The sequence below is a fragment of the Maylandia zebra genome, linkage group LG8 (genome assembly GCF_041146795.1).
Source record: "Maylandia zebra isolate NMK-2024a linkage group LG8, Mzebra_GT3a, whole genome shotgun sequence".
NCBI classification, from domain to species: Eukaryota; Metazoa; Chordata; class Actinopteri; order Cichliformes; family Cichlidae; genus Maylandia; species Maylandia zebra.
The window spans coordinates 13520468-13539261 of NC_135174.1; the positions used below are offsets into that span (position 1 = coordinate 13520468).

Here is an 18794-nt window from a genome sequence, read left to right on the forward strand (position 1 = left end):
TAGCACAGACTATCTTGAAAGCCACGTTGGAAAATTAGTAATAAAGTTCTTCATAAACACTACTGTTACTTCTTGTTAGATTCTCACCTTTGCAGGCTCGCCTGTGGGTGATTGGTCTGGCCATGTCCCTGTAGAAGCCCTCCTTGCAGTAGTGGCAGTGGCGTCCTGCGGTATTATGGCGGCAATTCATGCACACCCCGCCACTTTTCCTCCCTGACAACTTGTACAACTCCATGTTGAATCGACACCGGCGGGCGTGGAGGTTGCAGTTGCACGCTGCGGAGGGAAAGAGCAAAGCCGTTATGGTATCGGCAAGGGTGAGGAGGATAGATACAAAAGTTTACAATAACTTCTCAGTATTTATCTTAGGGTTCAAACATAAATTTAGCAGGCTGAAATGTTCACATGGAGCACGCTCAGCAGTAAAATATATCCTTACTGGTGGGGTATGTATATCACAAGAGAGCTGGGAAAGATTTTCAAGTAAGGCAGTGTAGTAGTAATAATAATAATAATAATAATAATAATAATAATAATAAGTGGTTTATAATCTATGCTGCATCTGTGGGCTTGGCTGCTATTCCAGAACTCATCAATCAAAAGTGATATTTGCAGAGCTCATTTTCCCCATTTCATAATTAATGAATTCGGCTTCTCTCAGCCCATTAGTTATTAATCACTGGAAAGAGAGACATTAATTTCATGAATCACTGATGAGTAAAGACTTCTTAGATCTATTAAAAGCGAGACCAAATCAGATATAGGAATGGGCTCGAGCTAGCTGTCTTCTAAATGAGGCGAGCAGGATATATGGGACATGTGAGGGGTGGTTATAGCTCTCCCAGTTACCCTTGAAATCCAGCTGGTTCCTTAATGTCTCTTTTGCTCACAAGTCTTTTCCGTTGATTCCTCAGCATAAAACTGCGTTCACCAACTCTGACATTATTGATAAACTCTTTTCATTATCTAAACGTGGGGGTTTTGCATTTGAGAAGTCTAATGAGAAACCCACACTTCTTGCTTGTGTAAGACTTTGATCCAGAACCTCTGCTGGTTAAATCAAAGTCAGACCTGGAACCTGAAGACTTGGCCGTGGCTTCAAAGTCAACTGTCGCTGAGCTTAGCTTTAGCTCAAAGTTATCTGCAGATGCATTTGAAAAGCGGTAAACAACAGCAGAGCTGTTTGAGTGAAAATGTCAACAGTTGTGGCAAAGCAGAAGTATTAGAGGATCACAACAGAAAGTGATATTCATTAACTTTAGTCAAACTGGAGAGGCGTCAAGGAAATAGATTTCACTACACAATAAATGTTTAGAATAAAACAAGAAGGATGTAGCAACAGAGACTAAGTTAAAACACACTGGGTGAGGGTAAGGCGCAGAGGGGTCAGTTACAGAAACATGTGAAATGTATATTTTCTGTCTTACCCACTTACTCCGTGTATACATGATCATATTTGCAGGGCTACAAGTTTGACACCATCCTCATGCCAGATGGATAAACATGAAGCTAGCGAGAACAGCCTCTTACGAGGGCCAAACACCTAGCCTGGCTCTGACCGGCGGCAACTAAATCTGCCAGCCCTCACTAATTAACACATTATATCTTGTTTGTTTGTAGAGCTATTTCTTGCCCAGGTGCAGTCACTTCATGAGGACACGTCACCACTCTGAAGTTGCTAGGCAAAAAGCCGAGCTACTAAGGTACTACGGCTGTGTATGAATTAAAGAGCATAAAAATGGTACATAACACACCTGCAACACCTGTAACCACAACATGGTACCTTTACACCTTTGTGTTGAGTAAGTAAATAAAAGTTTGTAAGAGCTTTTCACAGACAGTATGTACAAATACATTGTACACAGACACAAAACAGTAAAATAAATAAGAAAATTAAGTAATTAAGTGCCATAATGGGCAATGAAAACAGGTAGTTTATAATCATCATCATCACCACTACTACTGAATAAAATTTTGTCCAACGTCACTTTTATGTTCTATGTATTAAACCCCCGCTTTTATAAGTTTTTAGTGTTTATATAAAGACCAATTAATAATTAATCATCTTTTAAATGACTCTGTCACTCCTTTAAAACAACAATGCTGTTCCAAAGATTTGGGAAATATCAGTTTTTTTTATTTTCAATTATATAAATCTTTTCAGTAATTAAGTTTACTACTGACAAAATAAGAAACCAGTTGTAGAACACAGAACTTTTAAACTTATTTTGTTACAAGTTCGTAGAAAATGAGATCTCAGTACCCATTTCATTACAAATATGTAAAGGTGGACTATAAGTGATTTAGAAAAATAGAGATTTACTCAAACTGTGTTCAGAAACTACCTTAAAAACGACTTATAAGGGCCTTCCATAACGTCATGTCACAACTACACAGTCCTCATCTTCAACAAAGCCCCTCCCCCCACTCCATGACCCTTTACTTCTTTATTTTTTGGTTTGAGCCTGTAGCTCTGTAAAGCTCTTAGCTACTACAATCAAACTAATGTTTAGTGTTGGATGAATGCAGTACACTTTACCCACTCTTGCCTGATCGGAAAACACTGTTAGCATGTTGCACAGCTAATCTGGCAACTATTTGCACGACCTGAGTATATACGCCTACTCACCAGCGTTGTGTTAGAATACAGAAGGCCAGCAAAAAATGCCTTTAATACTGAGCCTGCTACAAGTGGGTATTTTCATGTCTCTTCATGTCCTGTAGTGCGGGCTAAACTCAGTTAGCCCGATTGTACATAAGTGGAAAATAAATAGCCATAATGCAAGTGATTTCAGAAATGGTAACTCTATTATGTGAAAATTTAGTGCAGCATTTCATTCTGTAAGACTCTTTCCTTGCTCTGGGTCCAGTTCTGGTTCAGACGTGTGGCTGAATTCTGGAGTTTTGTTACAAGACAGTGGGTAAGTCTATACTTACAGGATCTGGGCTTATGGCGGGTAACCAAAGTTCTTTTGCTTTACTTTTCCTGTTCTGAGATATCTATTGCAATGGCAGGAGAAGGCACAGCGCTGTTCCAGATAAGCTGCCACTGCCAAGGCCCCTATTTTATTTAAGGGAAACTTTATAAAACACAGCAAAGACCGTGTTTGTACAACCACTGCAGGATGAGAAATCCGTTTTGTATTTTAAGCTGACACTTGACATGCACATTCTTGAGAGATATGAGACTTAGATGAACTTATAATGATAATGGTATAATGTGTGACCTTTAAGACATATTTCCCAATAATTTACAGATGATTTTCATTTCTCTGCTCCAGCCAAGGTCAGTTCTCCAGTTCTATTAAGTTCAATGATCTGAGCCTTTTGCAATCACTTAAAGGACAACTTCACTGGAGGAGAATCCCTCAAGCGCAAATGTTAAGCAATAAGTACCCCACATATGGTGAGCAATACATATCGCTGTCCACACTCAAAGGAAAGCCTGGCACCTGGTTGGGAAAGAGGCCAAGTCTCCCCCCGACTCACCCTCTTGCGGGCCCTGGAAGAAAAAGGGGAGCACATTCCCAGACTGTTTCCCAATTCCATCTGGTTATTATGTTGCCCAATTTGTATGGAATCCTCGAGCTAATGAAAATACTGTTTTATGTATAAATTCATATCAAGGCAGCGCTGTTTGTGTAGAGACCCTGCTGGATTTATTTGCTGTGCTTTCATACTCTGGAGAGTCCAAGATCAGAATTAATTCTCAACCCTGGAGAATTATCCAAAATGGAATATGAAGGCAGTGTTAGGGGAGCGGGGCAATTTAATCCTGAACAAAGTTTGAAAAATGAGTTCAAAGCCTTTTAACCCTTAGTCTGCTCTTAGATGGCGAGATGGTTGGTCCCAGGTTTGAGTGGGAAAAACAATATACATCGACTGGTGAGAGACTCCCTGCATGTGTGTGTGTGTGCATGTGAAGATCTAAACAGCCTGTCCAACTTCTTCTAAGGGAAATGTGACAAAGAACACACACGTCACACTGAGTGGCTGGGGCTGCAGGGGTGGAAAGCGGGTGGGGGCATGGAGGTAGGGGTCTGTGATTGTGATCAAGCATCTCAGACACACACACAGCTGTGAGCACTTGTGACCATTAACACCTTGTAGCAGAACATGAAAGCGATGGATCGCGTTTTCTGCCCAGCTGAAGTACCAGCGGACCTCTTATGGCATCCTCTAGATTTACAGCTGTGCAATAAGATCGGCCAACAAAGACCGGACTGAGCTTGGACACGCTTAAGTGTGGAGAATGTAAAAGAAAGCTCCAGAATTTAACCTTTAAATGATTTAGCACGTGTAGCTGCAAAGGATTTAACGACATCCAGACATTTTGTCACAGGAAGAAAGAATTGGAAAAAGTTTAGTATCTGACAGTAAAAGAACGACACAAATGGGGATGGATGCAGAAAAAAAAAGTGCAGGAGAAAAATGAACAAATCCCAGAAAATCAGCACTAAAAAAAAATTAAAAGCAAGTAGGTGTTTCTATGCTACCTGCATGTGTTTTTTTTCCTGCACTTCACACCCTGCGTGCTGTTAACTCAGAGCTACAGCTGCCCCAAAGATCCTGGAATGTTTATGGGTTTGTTTTGAAGTGCCTACGCGCGCGCGCGCGCGCGCGCGTACACACACACACACACACACACACACACACACACACACACACACACACACCAAAATGCCACCCCCTACCATCACCACCACTGCACACCCTCTCAACCAAATTAGGCTCAGCGGGGATAACTGAACTCTGTTGAAGACCATTTTTCAATTCATTAACACATCAAAGCTTCCGTAGTAGTGCTGTGCATAAAGACTCATTTTTATCTAAAGGAGGAAGGGGGGGGGGGGGGGGGGAGTCATTTCAGTATGGGGGAGGACTTCTGTGGGTGGCAGCAAAGTCAGCAAAGAGTCTGTGATTGCCCCCCAAAGTGAACGATTTTCCTCCGTGGGTCAGTGTCCAATTCGAGGATGCGTAAAGCTGGTTTCTCGTGTTGTCGTGGAAATCAAATAACAAACACAGGCTACAGGCTTGGCAAACGGAGGGATGCGGAGACCAAAATAAAGGGAGGGAGGGAGGAGGAGAACCCTTTGGAAAATTTTAGAGCAATGAATTGTTTCACCACACTGTCATCAAACCGAACGGTGCCAAGTGCAAAACTTTCATCTGCGGTTCTTGTTTCGACCCGGTACCTTCCCCCTACACAGTTCGTCATCTTAGGTGATCTGTGTTTTTCAAAACAAGAGGAAATATTTCGAGATCGAGAGGAAAAAAATTAAACACACACCACACCACTTAATATTGGTTATTGTGTTAAGATGCCTCTACGAGGAAATGTGCTCCGAAGAGGTTCGCGTGTTGACTCGTCAAGTACGAATGCCAAATTGGCCATTAAAGACTCTGCTCAACAACAACAACAAAAAAAATGCGAGCGTGTTTGTGAGTGCATCACCCCTCTTGCATCCACTCCATATCTCCGGGTTAAATCTAACCTCGATTTTCCTTCAGGCCGAACAAAAGCCAAGCCGTACGTATACAGTGAGCACAGCCAATTGATTTTGGATGCCTGTGCGAAACAAATCCCATGGCTAAAATTGGTCCTTGAAAATTGGAGTGCGCTCACACCAACCACCTTTCCCCTCTTGGCCCATGCCACAGTCCAGACTTGCTTGCAGCAGCCCCCCTTGGGTGCTCTCTTCGCCTGGCCAAACAGGCTCTGCTATATGGGCTGCTGCCATCATGTGTGTGTATGTGTGTATGCCAATGCGTGTGTGTGTGTGTGTTTGGGCCGAGTTCCACCTGGCTGCTCCAGCCACCTGCTCAGGGCACCAAGGGGAACACCCGGTTAATTAGCTCCTTATTATAGCCAAGCCAGTGTACAGTGTGGACACACACACACACACACACACACACACACACACACACACACACACACACACACACACACACACACACACACACACACACACCCCAGTGATAAGTGCCTCAAGAGGTAATAACTGCCCACAAAATAATATGGACTGAGGGTAAAAAAAAATAAAATAAAAGTCATAAGCAGATGTAAGCTCTGCTGGATCTGTAGACTCTAATGAGCTGTGGACATCAAGCTGAGACAATGACTTAAAGAGTCAGAGCTGAGGACTAACAGGAAATCCGGCTGGGTGCATTACACACTCAGTACAGTATGCAAGAGCTTCTTGTTCCCCCCCACCCCATACACACAGACATCTTTCAATTTCAGATATGATACCACTTCTCAGACTTCCCCTCCCTCTGATGGGTTCTGTGGTTAGCCTCACGCCGCTGGCTTAAGAGCAAGCTCTCAGGAGCCCTTTTGAACTTAAGAGTCCCCTTAATACCTCTGCTACCCCTCCTCTCTTTTTACTTTCATAAGACCCCATCTCAAATGCTGGTCGCTCGTCTCTCCTTTGCTCGTTTCCTGCCTTGGCCCTCGCTCTCGTCCACCTTTTTCCCTGCATCTCCACTTTCTCTCTCTGGATGGCATCAGGCAGGGAGAGATTTTAACAAGATTAGTCTGGAGGGTTGCCAGGTTGGGGGCCTGGTGTCAGTGAGATTTGAGTCCTTAGCTCTGTTTCCCCTCACTGGTCCACTTCACATCCCTACATCGTTATCTCTGTCCTGCCACTGCCTTTGCTTTCCGTCTCTTACTTGCTCTTTTTTTCCTTGTCACAGTCAATAAGATGCAATCAGGAGAAGCAGCAGAGGATGTTGTGCAATCAAATCATCATGGAGAATCAGTAAGAACCAAGGTAAAGTGCAGCAGTTTTTACTTTTTGCCTTGACTCTTGGCACACACATGCATGATGTAGCCTCTGGGCATTGCACGAGATGCCCTGTTTGGGTTAGAAATAGAAATAGAAAGTGACAGATGGAACATACTGTGAAAATTCACCACCTTGGCCAGAGATGACAGCAGAAATGGTGGAGAACCGTGGCTCAAACCCCAATAATAGCTGAACATTTGAAGCGGCTTTGGAGTCGTAAAGGTGATGTTTAAATCAGCAGTGAGAAGCAGAGGTAGCCTGACTTACAGATCCGGTCTGTAAGATGTATTCATGGGCTGAACTTCCTCAGTGGAGATGGATGCAGTCTTCTTTTGACTTCACTTCAAATGCAGTACACAAAATGCAAACGATGCCAGCGACTGATTGCTTAGATCAGTCTATTTCCCCACCGTCTGAGTCAGGTATAGACATGAATGAAAACCTGTTAAAAGGGAGCTCATACTAAAACATACTTTCTTTTAATACCCTCTGAAACTTGTTGCCACCAGCAATACCGGCTGGCAGCCAAAATACTACTTCTTTCTTCTTCTTTTTCCAGGCAAGAGAACACAAACACTTGCAACAACATATGAAGAGGAAAAACATTACGAAATGACGAATTCAGCGATAGAAGGAGGAGGCTGATATCAGTGAGGCGAAATAGATGAAATACAAAACAGCAGGCGTGAGTTTGTCCAGGCAGAAGAGGGAACACTGAAGTGTGTGCTACAATGAGGACAGAGAGCAAAGACAACGCTGGAGGTGAAGGGCACCTCAGGAGGTGATTGCTACCATCTGTGGGTGAGAGTTGATGTGGGCCTGGGAAAGCAGGGTGGGCACACACACTGCAGCTCCACCAGTTTGCTTTGGCACCGGGATGAAATGCTACATCACACTTCCAGATTACATGTGGCTCTCACACATGCACAGACGCGAGGAGATTCGTACGCACACTAACGCGCACTCCCTTGGCCTCGGGCAGCCGCGGAGCATCCAGCATTTTAACCCGGCTGACATTAAGCGCTGTTATTTGACACTTTGCTGTCCTGAACGTTTGTTTAACCGCGCTTAATTCTTGCCAGGAAGCCTTTATGGGTGGCTTTGCCGAATGAGAACTGCATCAGTCCCTTGCGGGTTGGCCACGAACCAAAGCTGCAATACTGACAGAGGGAATAAAAGCAAAGAGCAAAGCTTACAGTCAAAGTGACCAAATCCTGCTGTCCTAAAGGACCTGCTTCAAATTCTTAAAGCGCGCGCACCCCACCAAAACAGAATTCAGAGGCCTAATGTTATGTTTGTTGGCCTCGCCATACCATAACTCTCGTGTCTCACGCTAACTATCCCAGAGGCATGATTTTAAAAACAACATTCTGCGGCTGTGTAATTATTTGAAAGCACAAGAGGTTTCTTTAAAAAAAAAAAAAAAAAAAAAAAAAAATCACTTTCTTTTGCTCACCAACCCCCACGCCCCCTCAACAAGCACACATACAAACAAAAGTAACTGAAGCATCGTTTCCCCCTTTGCCTCCATGGCAAAGGCAGCGGAGGTCACTTAGTGAAATTAGGAAAATGGAACAAACGTACATCCTTAGCCATCTATATTTAGCATCTTACTAAGATTCATTTCATAATGGCCTCTACAGTCAGATTAAAATAATAATAATTTAAAAAAAAAAAAAGTTCAGCTGACCATGTTGTACCAGTTTAAGGCACCAAGTGCTCTGGTGATGTTAGCTTTTCATTTCAAAATAAAAGCACACAAACGTTGCTCATCTGTGAAATCAGTCGCTGATGCATCTTCACGCATACTGTGCCATGCTTTCATGTGTGGGATGTTTAAGAATGAGGTCATTTCTAACAAGTAAGTTTCTAAAAAGTGTCTTGATGAATCTGCTCCATGACTGGAACGCGGGCCTGACCTCTGCTTGGCCTTGGCGGAGGTGAAGGCGGAGGAGGACGAGGAGGAGGGGTGCTGTGAAAGGATGGAGGCCTATTTTGAAATTCTAATAAGGATTGAATAACCATCTGCCCCTTGTCAGTGAGAGAAATGAAAAGGTGGAAAAAGAGATATAAAAAAAAAGAGGAAAAAAAAAGCGGCGAATTTGCGCTTCTGTGGTCTTTCAGAGTTTCCAGCTCTGAAAGCTTCATCAGAGTAATGGTTCTGAGCATGTGTTGCTGGCCGGCCTCTTGCTTTGACACCACTGCTGGATCACACTGCTTTCCCTAAGAAACCTATCTGTCAATGTCCCCCTAATTCCAGCTAATAGTTTCCAAAAAACATAAGCTGAGCCCACAAAAAGCCACAAGCCCCCTGAAAAGCTTGAGAGGGTTTGTGACAAGACTCGCAAAAATCTGTCCGTTCTGCTTCTCCTTCCTCTTCCGCTGTAAAAGTCACATTTTAATAAGACCACTGTTTCATTAGTGAAGCAGACATGATCTAATAGCATCTACGTATTATATAACAGCTAATAACTTTTTTCAGAGGTAATAACTAATTTGTGGGATTTCCTTCAGGTGATGACATGGCCTGAGGTATAACGAGAGTCTACAGTGAAAAGGTCTTTGACTGATTGGTTGTTTAATTTCAAAATTAAACCCTCTTGTGCAGAAAAAAAGAAGAATACCATATCATTCATTCCCTCCGTGGACCCAGTGTGTCAAATTTCCTACTCAAAACATTCAACACCATGCCCAAAGACGTCAGCAGAGCAGAAACACTCGGCTTTCGCTGCTAACCGCAGCTCACCTGCATTTCTGGCAAATCAGACGAAACAGCAGTTCAATCAGTCTTTAAATGACTTCCCTGTTTAATGCATACCAGCGCGCCTGGCTCAACACTGGAAGCAGATCTGGCTCGGTGGGCCACTGGGGGATGGATGGTGTCTGGCCCCGAGCTCGCAGCGTCCCAGCAGTGCTCTGGACTTCCTGCAGGTTGAGTACAAATGAGGGAGAGGAAGGGCTGGAGAATAGAGCAGCTTGTTGTTGCAGCCAAACAGGGCCGAGACGGCTGTGGACACAGCCAAGAACAGAGAGCTACGAGACCATAAATTATCATCTACTCAGGATGTCACATTGTCGTTGACTCCACAAGAGGGCTCTTCATCTTACGGTGCGACTTTGGCAGATTCAATTTATGGCATGATCTAGTGTCTCATATTTTTAAGTTAACATAAAGTATTTACATTACGAGACCGGCCACGCCAGCAGAAAAGCCCACACTCCATCACAACCACTAACCAAATAGCTCTTATCCATCTGTTTCCTTATTCTCTCCTGTGCCTCGGACGCCGAGCAGATAAATCACAGATTTTTCCATCATGTCTCCCTCAATACAAACAGACACAATCCTTTACGAGGCTGCCCTCTCCGACTACTACAGCAGGGATTTGTAAACCAATGTCTCGAGGCAGGATTCATAGAGAGGGAGGCGGCAGATGGGCGTGTGTGCGCATGGCTTGTGTCTGGAGACGCTATGCGAGTTTGCCAAGAGCACAGACAGAAATCCTGGTGCGGGGCATGTCGAACATTTAGCAAAACCCAAGTTCTGTTGGAGGCGATGTTCACGTTGTGCATGTTAAGATTTAAGTCAAGACCGATAAGACCAAAACCTTGCACAACATTTAAAAGGAACTTGAAAGGGTAAAAAAAAAAAAAAAAAAAAAAAAAAAAAAAAAAAATCAGCCAAGAGGCACATAATTTCTCAAGAGCCGACTCGGCTTCAGTGGCAGGGTGCAAAACAGCTTTTGATGTGGCTCCAAATCTGCCCACTCTGAATTCCTCATTACCCACAAACCACCTCCCAATCAGCTTAACTCCGTCACCCCTGCACGGAGGATCGTGACCTTTCAGACTCTCCCTCCAAACCCAAACAACCCCAGGACCTCTTATGACACCTAAGGGACTCCTCCACTATGTAACTTACCACTCTTACCCCCCCAATCAGTTTGTGTAACGTCTCAAAAAGAAAAGCAAGCAGAGAAATCGACAAGGCACGGCAGCATTTTTTTTTCTTAAGGGGCTTTATTTATACACTGAGAAGCCTCTTTAAAAGGCCCTCCTGCTACTTTAAGAATATTTTGGAAGTGGTTCCAGTGGAATAGGCTGTAAAAAAAGCAAAAAAAAAGAAGCTTGTGGAACGTGAAATTAGGGACAACTGGGACTGGTTTGTTGGCAAATCAGGATGTGTGATCAGGTATAGCGTGCGACTAGCAAAGACCTTTAACTGCCCTGTATCAACACAGGGATTAGGTCATCGTAGTTGGCCCGTGGAGCCGGGCTATTTAGGCCAGAACTTCTGGGTAAAAGTGACATATCAATCCCACAGAGATGAGATCTACGGAAAGCGGGCGTAACACTTCACAAACGGCTACGGGACATTTGAAAGAGGGCGTGCGCAAAAGTACGAGGGCGAAATCACTCAGGGATTGACAGGATATTGTTACAGAAAGGGGTTAGGTGTATGTGTGCCTGCATCTGTGAGCCGAGGAAGCGAGGGCGTCGAGGAGGAAAAGCCAAAAGTAAGGTTGAAATCTCCCGTGTCAGTTCTAAGTCCAGTCTAAGGCTAGAACGGCCTCGCTTCTCTGGCTCTGTCACTCTCTGCCCCCTTTAAACAGATTTGGCTCTGTTCAATGCTAAATATGAACTCAGGCCAGCTCACAGGGCAATTACAACATGTTAGAAAAATATACTGAGTTTTTCAATGTTCTGCTCCTGTTTCTCCCCCCTCCTTCTCTGGCTGTAATTTTATTTCATAAAGGTTAAAGCAGGGACAGTGGTTTCTAATATGGTTTTATTTTGCTACGCTAACACATTTTTATGACAAGCAAAATTGACCTGAATTGAGTTCAACGTAAGTCTATTCACACCAACAGAAGAACGCTGTAAAAAAAAAAAAAAATAATAATAATAATTATATATATATTTGTGTGTAACCACCAAAGAAACAGCCACACATTAGAGGATGAATCCTGATAAAAACGCTAATGTGACATGTAAGCAAGACCTTTGTACAGCCATAAAATTGGTGTCATAGAAAGGCCTGATCCTATACAAAGGTAATCTACTTACATTACAAAAATTGCCACAGAAATTGCCATGATTTTTCTTGGCATGCTTTCAGAGCATGTCTGGATGACTTTTACTGAGTGTGTCGTGAGGTGACGGCAAACGCTGCCAAATAACATTCTTGGAAGTCTTAGCCGTAGCCGTGTGCCAATGAGTCGAGCTGTTGTCATCCACTGTTTAGACTTGCTTGTGCAAAACAATTTTTTCCTTTTTTAAATAGACAAGTTCAGGATGTAGTTGAGTGCAGTAGCCCTGTTTTTCTCTACTGGAACAGTAAATGCAAGAGGCTGATGAGAAATGAAAGGAACGTATGGGCTTGTGTTTTGAGAGACATTGCCAAAGTTGTCAGCGCACAACTCTTCACCTGTATAAACAACATAATGTTCTGGCAACATCATTAATTACTCTTATGACAGTCAAACACGGGTCTTCCAACTCATATTTATCCTTTTCTACAGCTCGCTCTTTCTCTGTGTTGCTTCTGTATAAAATCATTTTTGGTGCCCTCTCAGTTCAGCTCACGTCCTGAAAATAACTGTGCCGTGAAAAGACGCAACAAAATAGACAAACATTGAAATTTTCAGGCATTTCCTAATTTTCATCTGCTCAGCTAAGACATGCAATCAGAACTTTAGATGCAGCCACTGTTGCACTGATTTTTGCGCCACAGTGTTGTTCAAATTCAGACTTTTTTATGATTGTCTGCAACCTGAAGTAATGATCCCATGCAATATCCAGATTATATCCACGAGATATCTAGAGCAGAAAAACTAAAACATTGTTAAAAGCACATAACGGATGACAGATAAGAAGAGAGACTTACGCAGACATTCATTGGCCTCGCGAGCATTGGCCCTCTGCCAAGGTCGGTCATAGTGAAAGGGCTTGCAGCGGTCACATTCAGGTCCCTCCGTGTTGTGTTTGCAGTCACACACCAGTTTACCTTCCTTGTCTTTCAGACAGCGTGAGGCATGGCCGTTGCACTTACACCTCCCGCCCACCTGGAAGTCTCCCACTGCATAGAAATAAGTTGGGAGTGTTGATGTCACTGCCATGGGGTCATCATCCCTCCCTCCAGTGTTGCCTCCGGCCCCTAGTACCAACTCCCGGGGCATCTGCGGCCGGCTAAAGACCACACGGATATCAGTGACGGTGACCCAGTCCTGAAGAACTGGGCTGTTGTCAAAATCTTTACCAGAAGGCCGTCCATCCAGAGTGCTGAAAGCTATAAGCCCTCCAGACAGCGGGTAAAGGTCAGTGTGACCATCTGTGCAAAGAGCTTCCTGCTCATTCTGCTTGGTGATGGTTGCTTTGTTGGGTCGGTTGTACATGCGGCGGCACTGCGAGGAGTAGAACTGGTAGGGCATCCAGCTTTTGCCATAGTCCATGCTTTTGTATATGGCCAGGGACTCGGGTCGTGGTGAACAAAACTGCAGGCTGACGTAGGTAATCTCAAATTTTTTACCCAGCGAAAGGGTGAGAGTCACATTGTACGGAGAGGTGTTCAGATTCTCCGACTGCCAGCAGGTGAGGTTGTGGGCCGAGTTGAGGTCGGTGAGGTAGGAAGCCGGGTGGGCACGGCGAGGGTCGGCTGCGTCACAGATTTGGCACGTGCGTACAGAAGGCCGCTCGTCGCCCCGCTCCACCACGCTACAGGAACGGGAGGGAGGTCGGCCACACACGCTGGAAACCATCACCTCCTTGCCGAAGGCAGCATTGATAAACTCAGGGATACACCGGCGTGCTGCACCGGTGTCATCATAGCAGGGGTCTGGAGGAGTCTGCTGTCCTGTGAAGGGATTAGCGGCACTGTGGGTGAAGGTTGAGCATGCCAGGAGGCACAGGCCCAGCAGGTACCTCCAAGGTTCCCTCATCCTGCTCAAGGGGCCTGTGTTTGGATGTCTATGTGCAAGGATGAGGGTATGTGTGTTTGCCCAAGTGTGTAAACTGAGTGTCTGCGTCGTTGCACTGATGTGTCAGTGTGTGACTCCCCCCCCCGTGAGTGTGTAATTTGTGAGTCAGTGGAAGAAGAGTGTCTGAGCTCAGTGACCCTTCGCTTCAGGCTGACCAGAGCCTTTCCTGTAAGAGAGAGAAATAAACACAAGGGTCAATGTCATCGACATATTTTACCATAACAGGATAGAAAATGGAAAGTGGCATTGATGTACTGCATAAAAAACAAGCAAACAAAAAACCCAATGTTGTGTATCTTTAAAACCAAATTATACTTCCCCTTATAAAGGAAATTAAATAAAATCTTTTACATTGTACGGCCACAAGTGAATGTTTTCATTGACTGAAAGCCTGTCAAAGGATCAGACAGATGAGGGGCCCGAGAGAGAGAATGTGACCATTTAAAGAGAGACATAAGTGACTGCAAGTAGCTGCATCCTGAATTTCAATGCCGGCCTCTCATTCACTACTCGAGTCCTACGCTATTCAGGTCAAAACTGGCCAAGCCTTCTGGTCATGCTTGAGCAGCATGGCAGAAGTCACCCCATAATCCCTGGTGGTGCGGCAGAGCAGTGAACCGTGTGTGACCCTGGTCAAAGCACTGCTGCAAGCGCTGGTCCTAGAAGGGAAAAAAAAAGAAAAAGAAAAAGACGGGGGGTGGATTCTACATACGAAGGCCAGGCTGTAGTTACTTGCTAATTTTTGAGGAATTTTACAGGAAATCAACCGTTGCAACGCTATTGTGACACAGTGCTGACCGCAAAGAAGGCAGCATTGTGTTTATTCGCTGAACCAGAAAATTCACCAAAAGTGATGGGTATTTGAGAAATGAACTCCACTTTAAAAGAACTTAGAAAGGCCTCAGTGTCTCACAGACTAAATCTATGGGTCAAGACAGGTACCTGGCTGGCTTCTTTCATAAGCTGAGTGCTTGACGAGAGGCTTCTTGGTCCCCGAGAAAGATCGAGGGGCACAAGGAGAAAAAGCCCCAGAGCAAAGAAAGCAGACAATAGAAAGAGATGTATATGGCCTGAGGTTTCTTCTTCCTTAATCCCCTTTTTACTTCCCTGGATGTCAAGTCTAGAAGAGCCTCATTTTAAAAGTGACAGGGGAGGGGTTGGGAAGGTACCTCAACCGTTTGAATTCAATTACAATGCATCACACCCACCTCCTTCTACCCCCACACTCTTTCTTATACTACAGAATCGTTCTTCATCTTTGTAGAACAAAAAGCTTCATCTGTGGCCAATCAAAAAAAAAAAAAGTCAATTTTTGTGGATTTTGTCCATAGAAATCCTCAAAAAAAACAAAAACAAAAAATAACACCCACGTGTCCTAATAAATAGGATGCCTCTTCTGTGCTTAAACACCATTCAGCTGATTGTCAAGCATAAATTCAGATGCTTAGAAAAATTAATGTGATGAATATCGATATCAATCTCTGTCACGCATTACAGAGTGTAACCTGTGTGGTGTTAATTTTAGCAACATTAAGCAGGTAATTTTTTTAGGTTTAGGTTTTTTTATTTTCAGTATGTGTGTGTTATGGATACATGCAGGAGAACATTGGATACAGTTTTCACTCTTAAAGAAAAGAAGAAAAGTATGCTGTTAATAATTTTAAAGTAACAGGTACATTTGGAGTATTTGAAAGGAAAGGAGATAAAATATCATACAGGTGTTTTTCTATTTAAACATACAATGTCATAAGGGAAATGCAGTATCTACACAGTATTGTAAAAGGGTTGTGGGCTGTATTATAGAGAATCCGAATGCCCCTATCTTAATGTGAAATTACATAGTTTGAGGTGCAATCGTACTCTGTTGTCCTTCTGTACCTACTGTATGTATGCATCACAACTTCAAATAAAAAGTTCAGAAAAATTACAGAGAACTTTTGGGACATGACAGCATAAGTTGTAGGATTTAGTATAAAGTGATATAGTGGGAAGTTCCCTATATGTGAGTATAGGGAAATACAACCTAACACATCTGAGATGTGAAGCAGACATTCAGAAATAATCTTCTTGGCAAGTTAAAGACCTCAGCATAAGAATAAAAACAACACATTTCCTCTTACACTATGCACAGTGGATTGAGAGGATGGGTCTGCTCATTAATGACTGGACTAAGAGGTCTTGGCAGGATAGATAAGGACACAGATAGGTTGCATGTGTCTGCGGTCAGGGAGGTTAAAGTGGTTACACAGACGGGAGTTCATCAACCAAACGTACTCCATCAAAAGACCGGTCATGGTAAGGCTGGTGGGCTTGACACTCAGTGGGGAGGGCGCAGAGAGGCGGCCGATAGAATTAGCAACTCATTAGCATCCAGGCCGGGCTTCCATCAGAGGCATGCTCATCTGGGAAAATAAACTGTGGGGAGTCTCTGAAGGAGAGAGGAAATAGGAGTGGAAACAAAATAGGAAAAAGGTCTAGAAATTATCACAGGATTGAAGATTTTATGGGCATGTTTAGAAAGAGTTGGTGGGTGGACAGCAGACCAAAGAAAAATAGATGGCATAATCATATATAAGAGTTTTGGTAGGCAAGAAAGGAAAGGGACACGGGAAGGAGAGAAACAGTGAGGGGCACGACAGTGATAAAGCAGAAATGACTGGAGGGAGGGCAAGCAAGGACAGAGATGAATGGGAGCAGTAGGAGAAAGAGGGAAAGTGACAGAGATGGAGGGAGGGAGTTGAGGGAAGGACATAAAAATTGAGAGAGGGTGCAATGGAGGGGAGACAGATTAAGGTAGAGGACTGCACGGGTCTGTGTCTGGACTTTGGATGACTAAATATGGTGCGGCCCATGTGCCTGCCGGGACTCTTGCAGGGTCTGGTGCTGTCAGGCGCGTCTGACAGACGAGCATGTAGGTTAAACAGAGACGGTACAGTGACACGGCTGTTTAATTCCACTCAGTCCGCCCTCCGAAACAGTTGCCAGCATGCACGAGAGACTTATCTCACTTCCACTAAAATCAGCCTTTTGGTATTTTTAATCTCTGCTATGACATCAGCACTGAGGTGTAGCAGGTTGACCTTTTAAATACTAAGAATCTGTTTCAGCAAAAAGTTATCTGCCTATAGCTTTGGCCGTGTGTTTAACAAGCTACGACTTCCCCTCAGTGGGAAAGATTTAGCCTCTCATTAAATGTGGTTCAAGTAGCAACAGCTGCAGTCCAGTGTCTCCGTCTTTCTGATTAAGACGACGAATCCCACACAGAAATGTTGGGTTAGCGAGGAGAGGCTGCAGCTTTTAAAGAGAAACAAAAAGACTTGCAGATTTGCTTACATTGTTCTAGTAAAGAGATATTCTTATTGTTGTGGGAGAAAATAAAATCATGCATGCAATATTTTTACATTATGATTCCTGCCAAGAGTTAAATGAGATGATTAAAACCACTCTCGTTCAAGTGAGTGTAGCAGTTATCCTGGCTCTGTTTAAGTGTTGGAAAATCTGGCTGCCACGTTGCCCAAGCTCACTAATTAATTACATTTGAGTGTAAAGATGTTACATTTAACCTGAGGGTAATGCATCGCTTCCCATGTTGATCTCCTATAATAGCTACGCTTTTGCATTTCACGTTAAAGTTGGCCTGCTTGCAAACCTACTGGCATCATTTAAGTGAGAAAAAAAGAAGTAATTTTAAAATGATTAGCTGGTCGAAGTGCGGTGATAAATACAAACTGCACATTAGGCAAATTGTCACAACAACATTCCTCTGTGGCATAACGGCAATGAAAATCCTGAATGTGCAAACATGCTTTGATCCCAAATCCTGGGCTGTGGCAGTGTTAAATTATTTGCTTATTAGTAATATAGACTCCTTTGGAAATGAGAGAATGAAAATAATATGGGGCTTTTAGAGTGAAAGCCCTCACTCTCCCCCTGCATAGCATGTTTTTAAAGATTACTCAGGCCATTTGGCAGTTGGAACAGATCCAGCGGTTTAAAAATCAAACCAGTGAGCCCAATTAAGGAAGGCTGATGATGAGGGGCAATGGGAAAGGAAATTAGATTAAAGAGATGTGGGCGACGAATAGAGGGAGCAGAAATCCAGGAAGACAGACGAGAGAGAAAGGGAGGAAGAGAAGAACAGGAAGATGACAGGGTGGTCTGGTGGTTTCAGCGGAGACATTCCTGGGAACGTTTTTTCAGCTTCTCGCTGTCACCGGGAGATCATCCCATGTTGAGTTGTCTCTCTTTCAAGCGTGGGCGCCTCTGTCAGAGTTCACAGATTAGGAAAACAGAAGTGGCTGAGAGGCTTTATTTGGCTTGGGTGAAGAGGAGGGCGCCAGGGGAGGTGAGGATAGGAGAGGGACCAGCTGAGCCACTTTGTATCCCAACTGGGAGCCGTTCCTGCTGTTCTGGAGCGACGGTGTGCTGGCTGCACTCAAAGTGGGACTGAATGGAGGCCTTCTGCGACGACCGTCTCAGATGACAGCAAGCTGGGGTCCAAATTGGTACCCTGCTAACCCTCCAGCCTGCTGTATAGTAATCCCTAATGGGGTTATTACCGGCTGCCTGGAATCATGATGGGATTTTTAATAGGCTAACAACAGGGCTACCTCCATTCTCATTATCAGCATGGAAAGATACACTGTATGAATATTACACCGCTGAACAGGAAAGCAACAGGAATCCCCTACATCTACTCCATCCCCTCAATCTTATCCATTTATCAACTACTAGTGTTCTATTTCAGATATCAGGAAGTAGTCACGTTTCACAAGGTTTATTTTAGCTTTTGTGCCACACCTATAAATTATTAATTGATGCCATTTATGAGAGAATAACATAAATTTATATATTTGAGAAAATGGAACCGGCCATAAATGACAGTTCTGATTAATCATGAATCACATCCCTGTCCACTTTGCACCCCCCCCCCCCCCCCCCCCACACACACACACACACACACACACCTGAAAGATAAACAAACTTGTCCAGACCAATCAACATGACTGACAGGTTTCAGGTAACAGGG

At 43.9% G+C, this 18794-nt stretch overlaps 1 protein-coding gene across 5 annotated transcripts in view; it reads right to left on the reverse strand.

Annotated features, from left to right (window-relative positions):
- Nucleotides 1-18794, reverse strand: part of ntn2 (netrin 2) — a 44009-nt gene that overhangs the window by 17344 nt on the left and 7871 nt on the right. For all 5 annotated transcript variants that reach the window (XM_004571350.3, XM_076887413.1, XM_004571352.6 and 2 more), the window contains 2 exons: nucleotides 12676-13931; nucleotides 88-276 (listed from right to left, as the gene is read on the reverse strand). In XM_004571350.3, coding sequence (XP_004571407.1) covers nucleotides 88-276; nucleotides 12676-13726 — 1240 coding nt within the window. In that variant the 5' untranslated portion in view covers nucleotides 13727-13931. The remainder of the gene's footprint in view (nucleotides 1-87; nucleotides 277-12675; nucleotides 13932-18794) is intronic.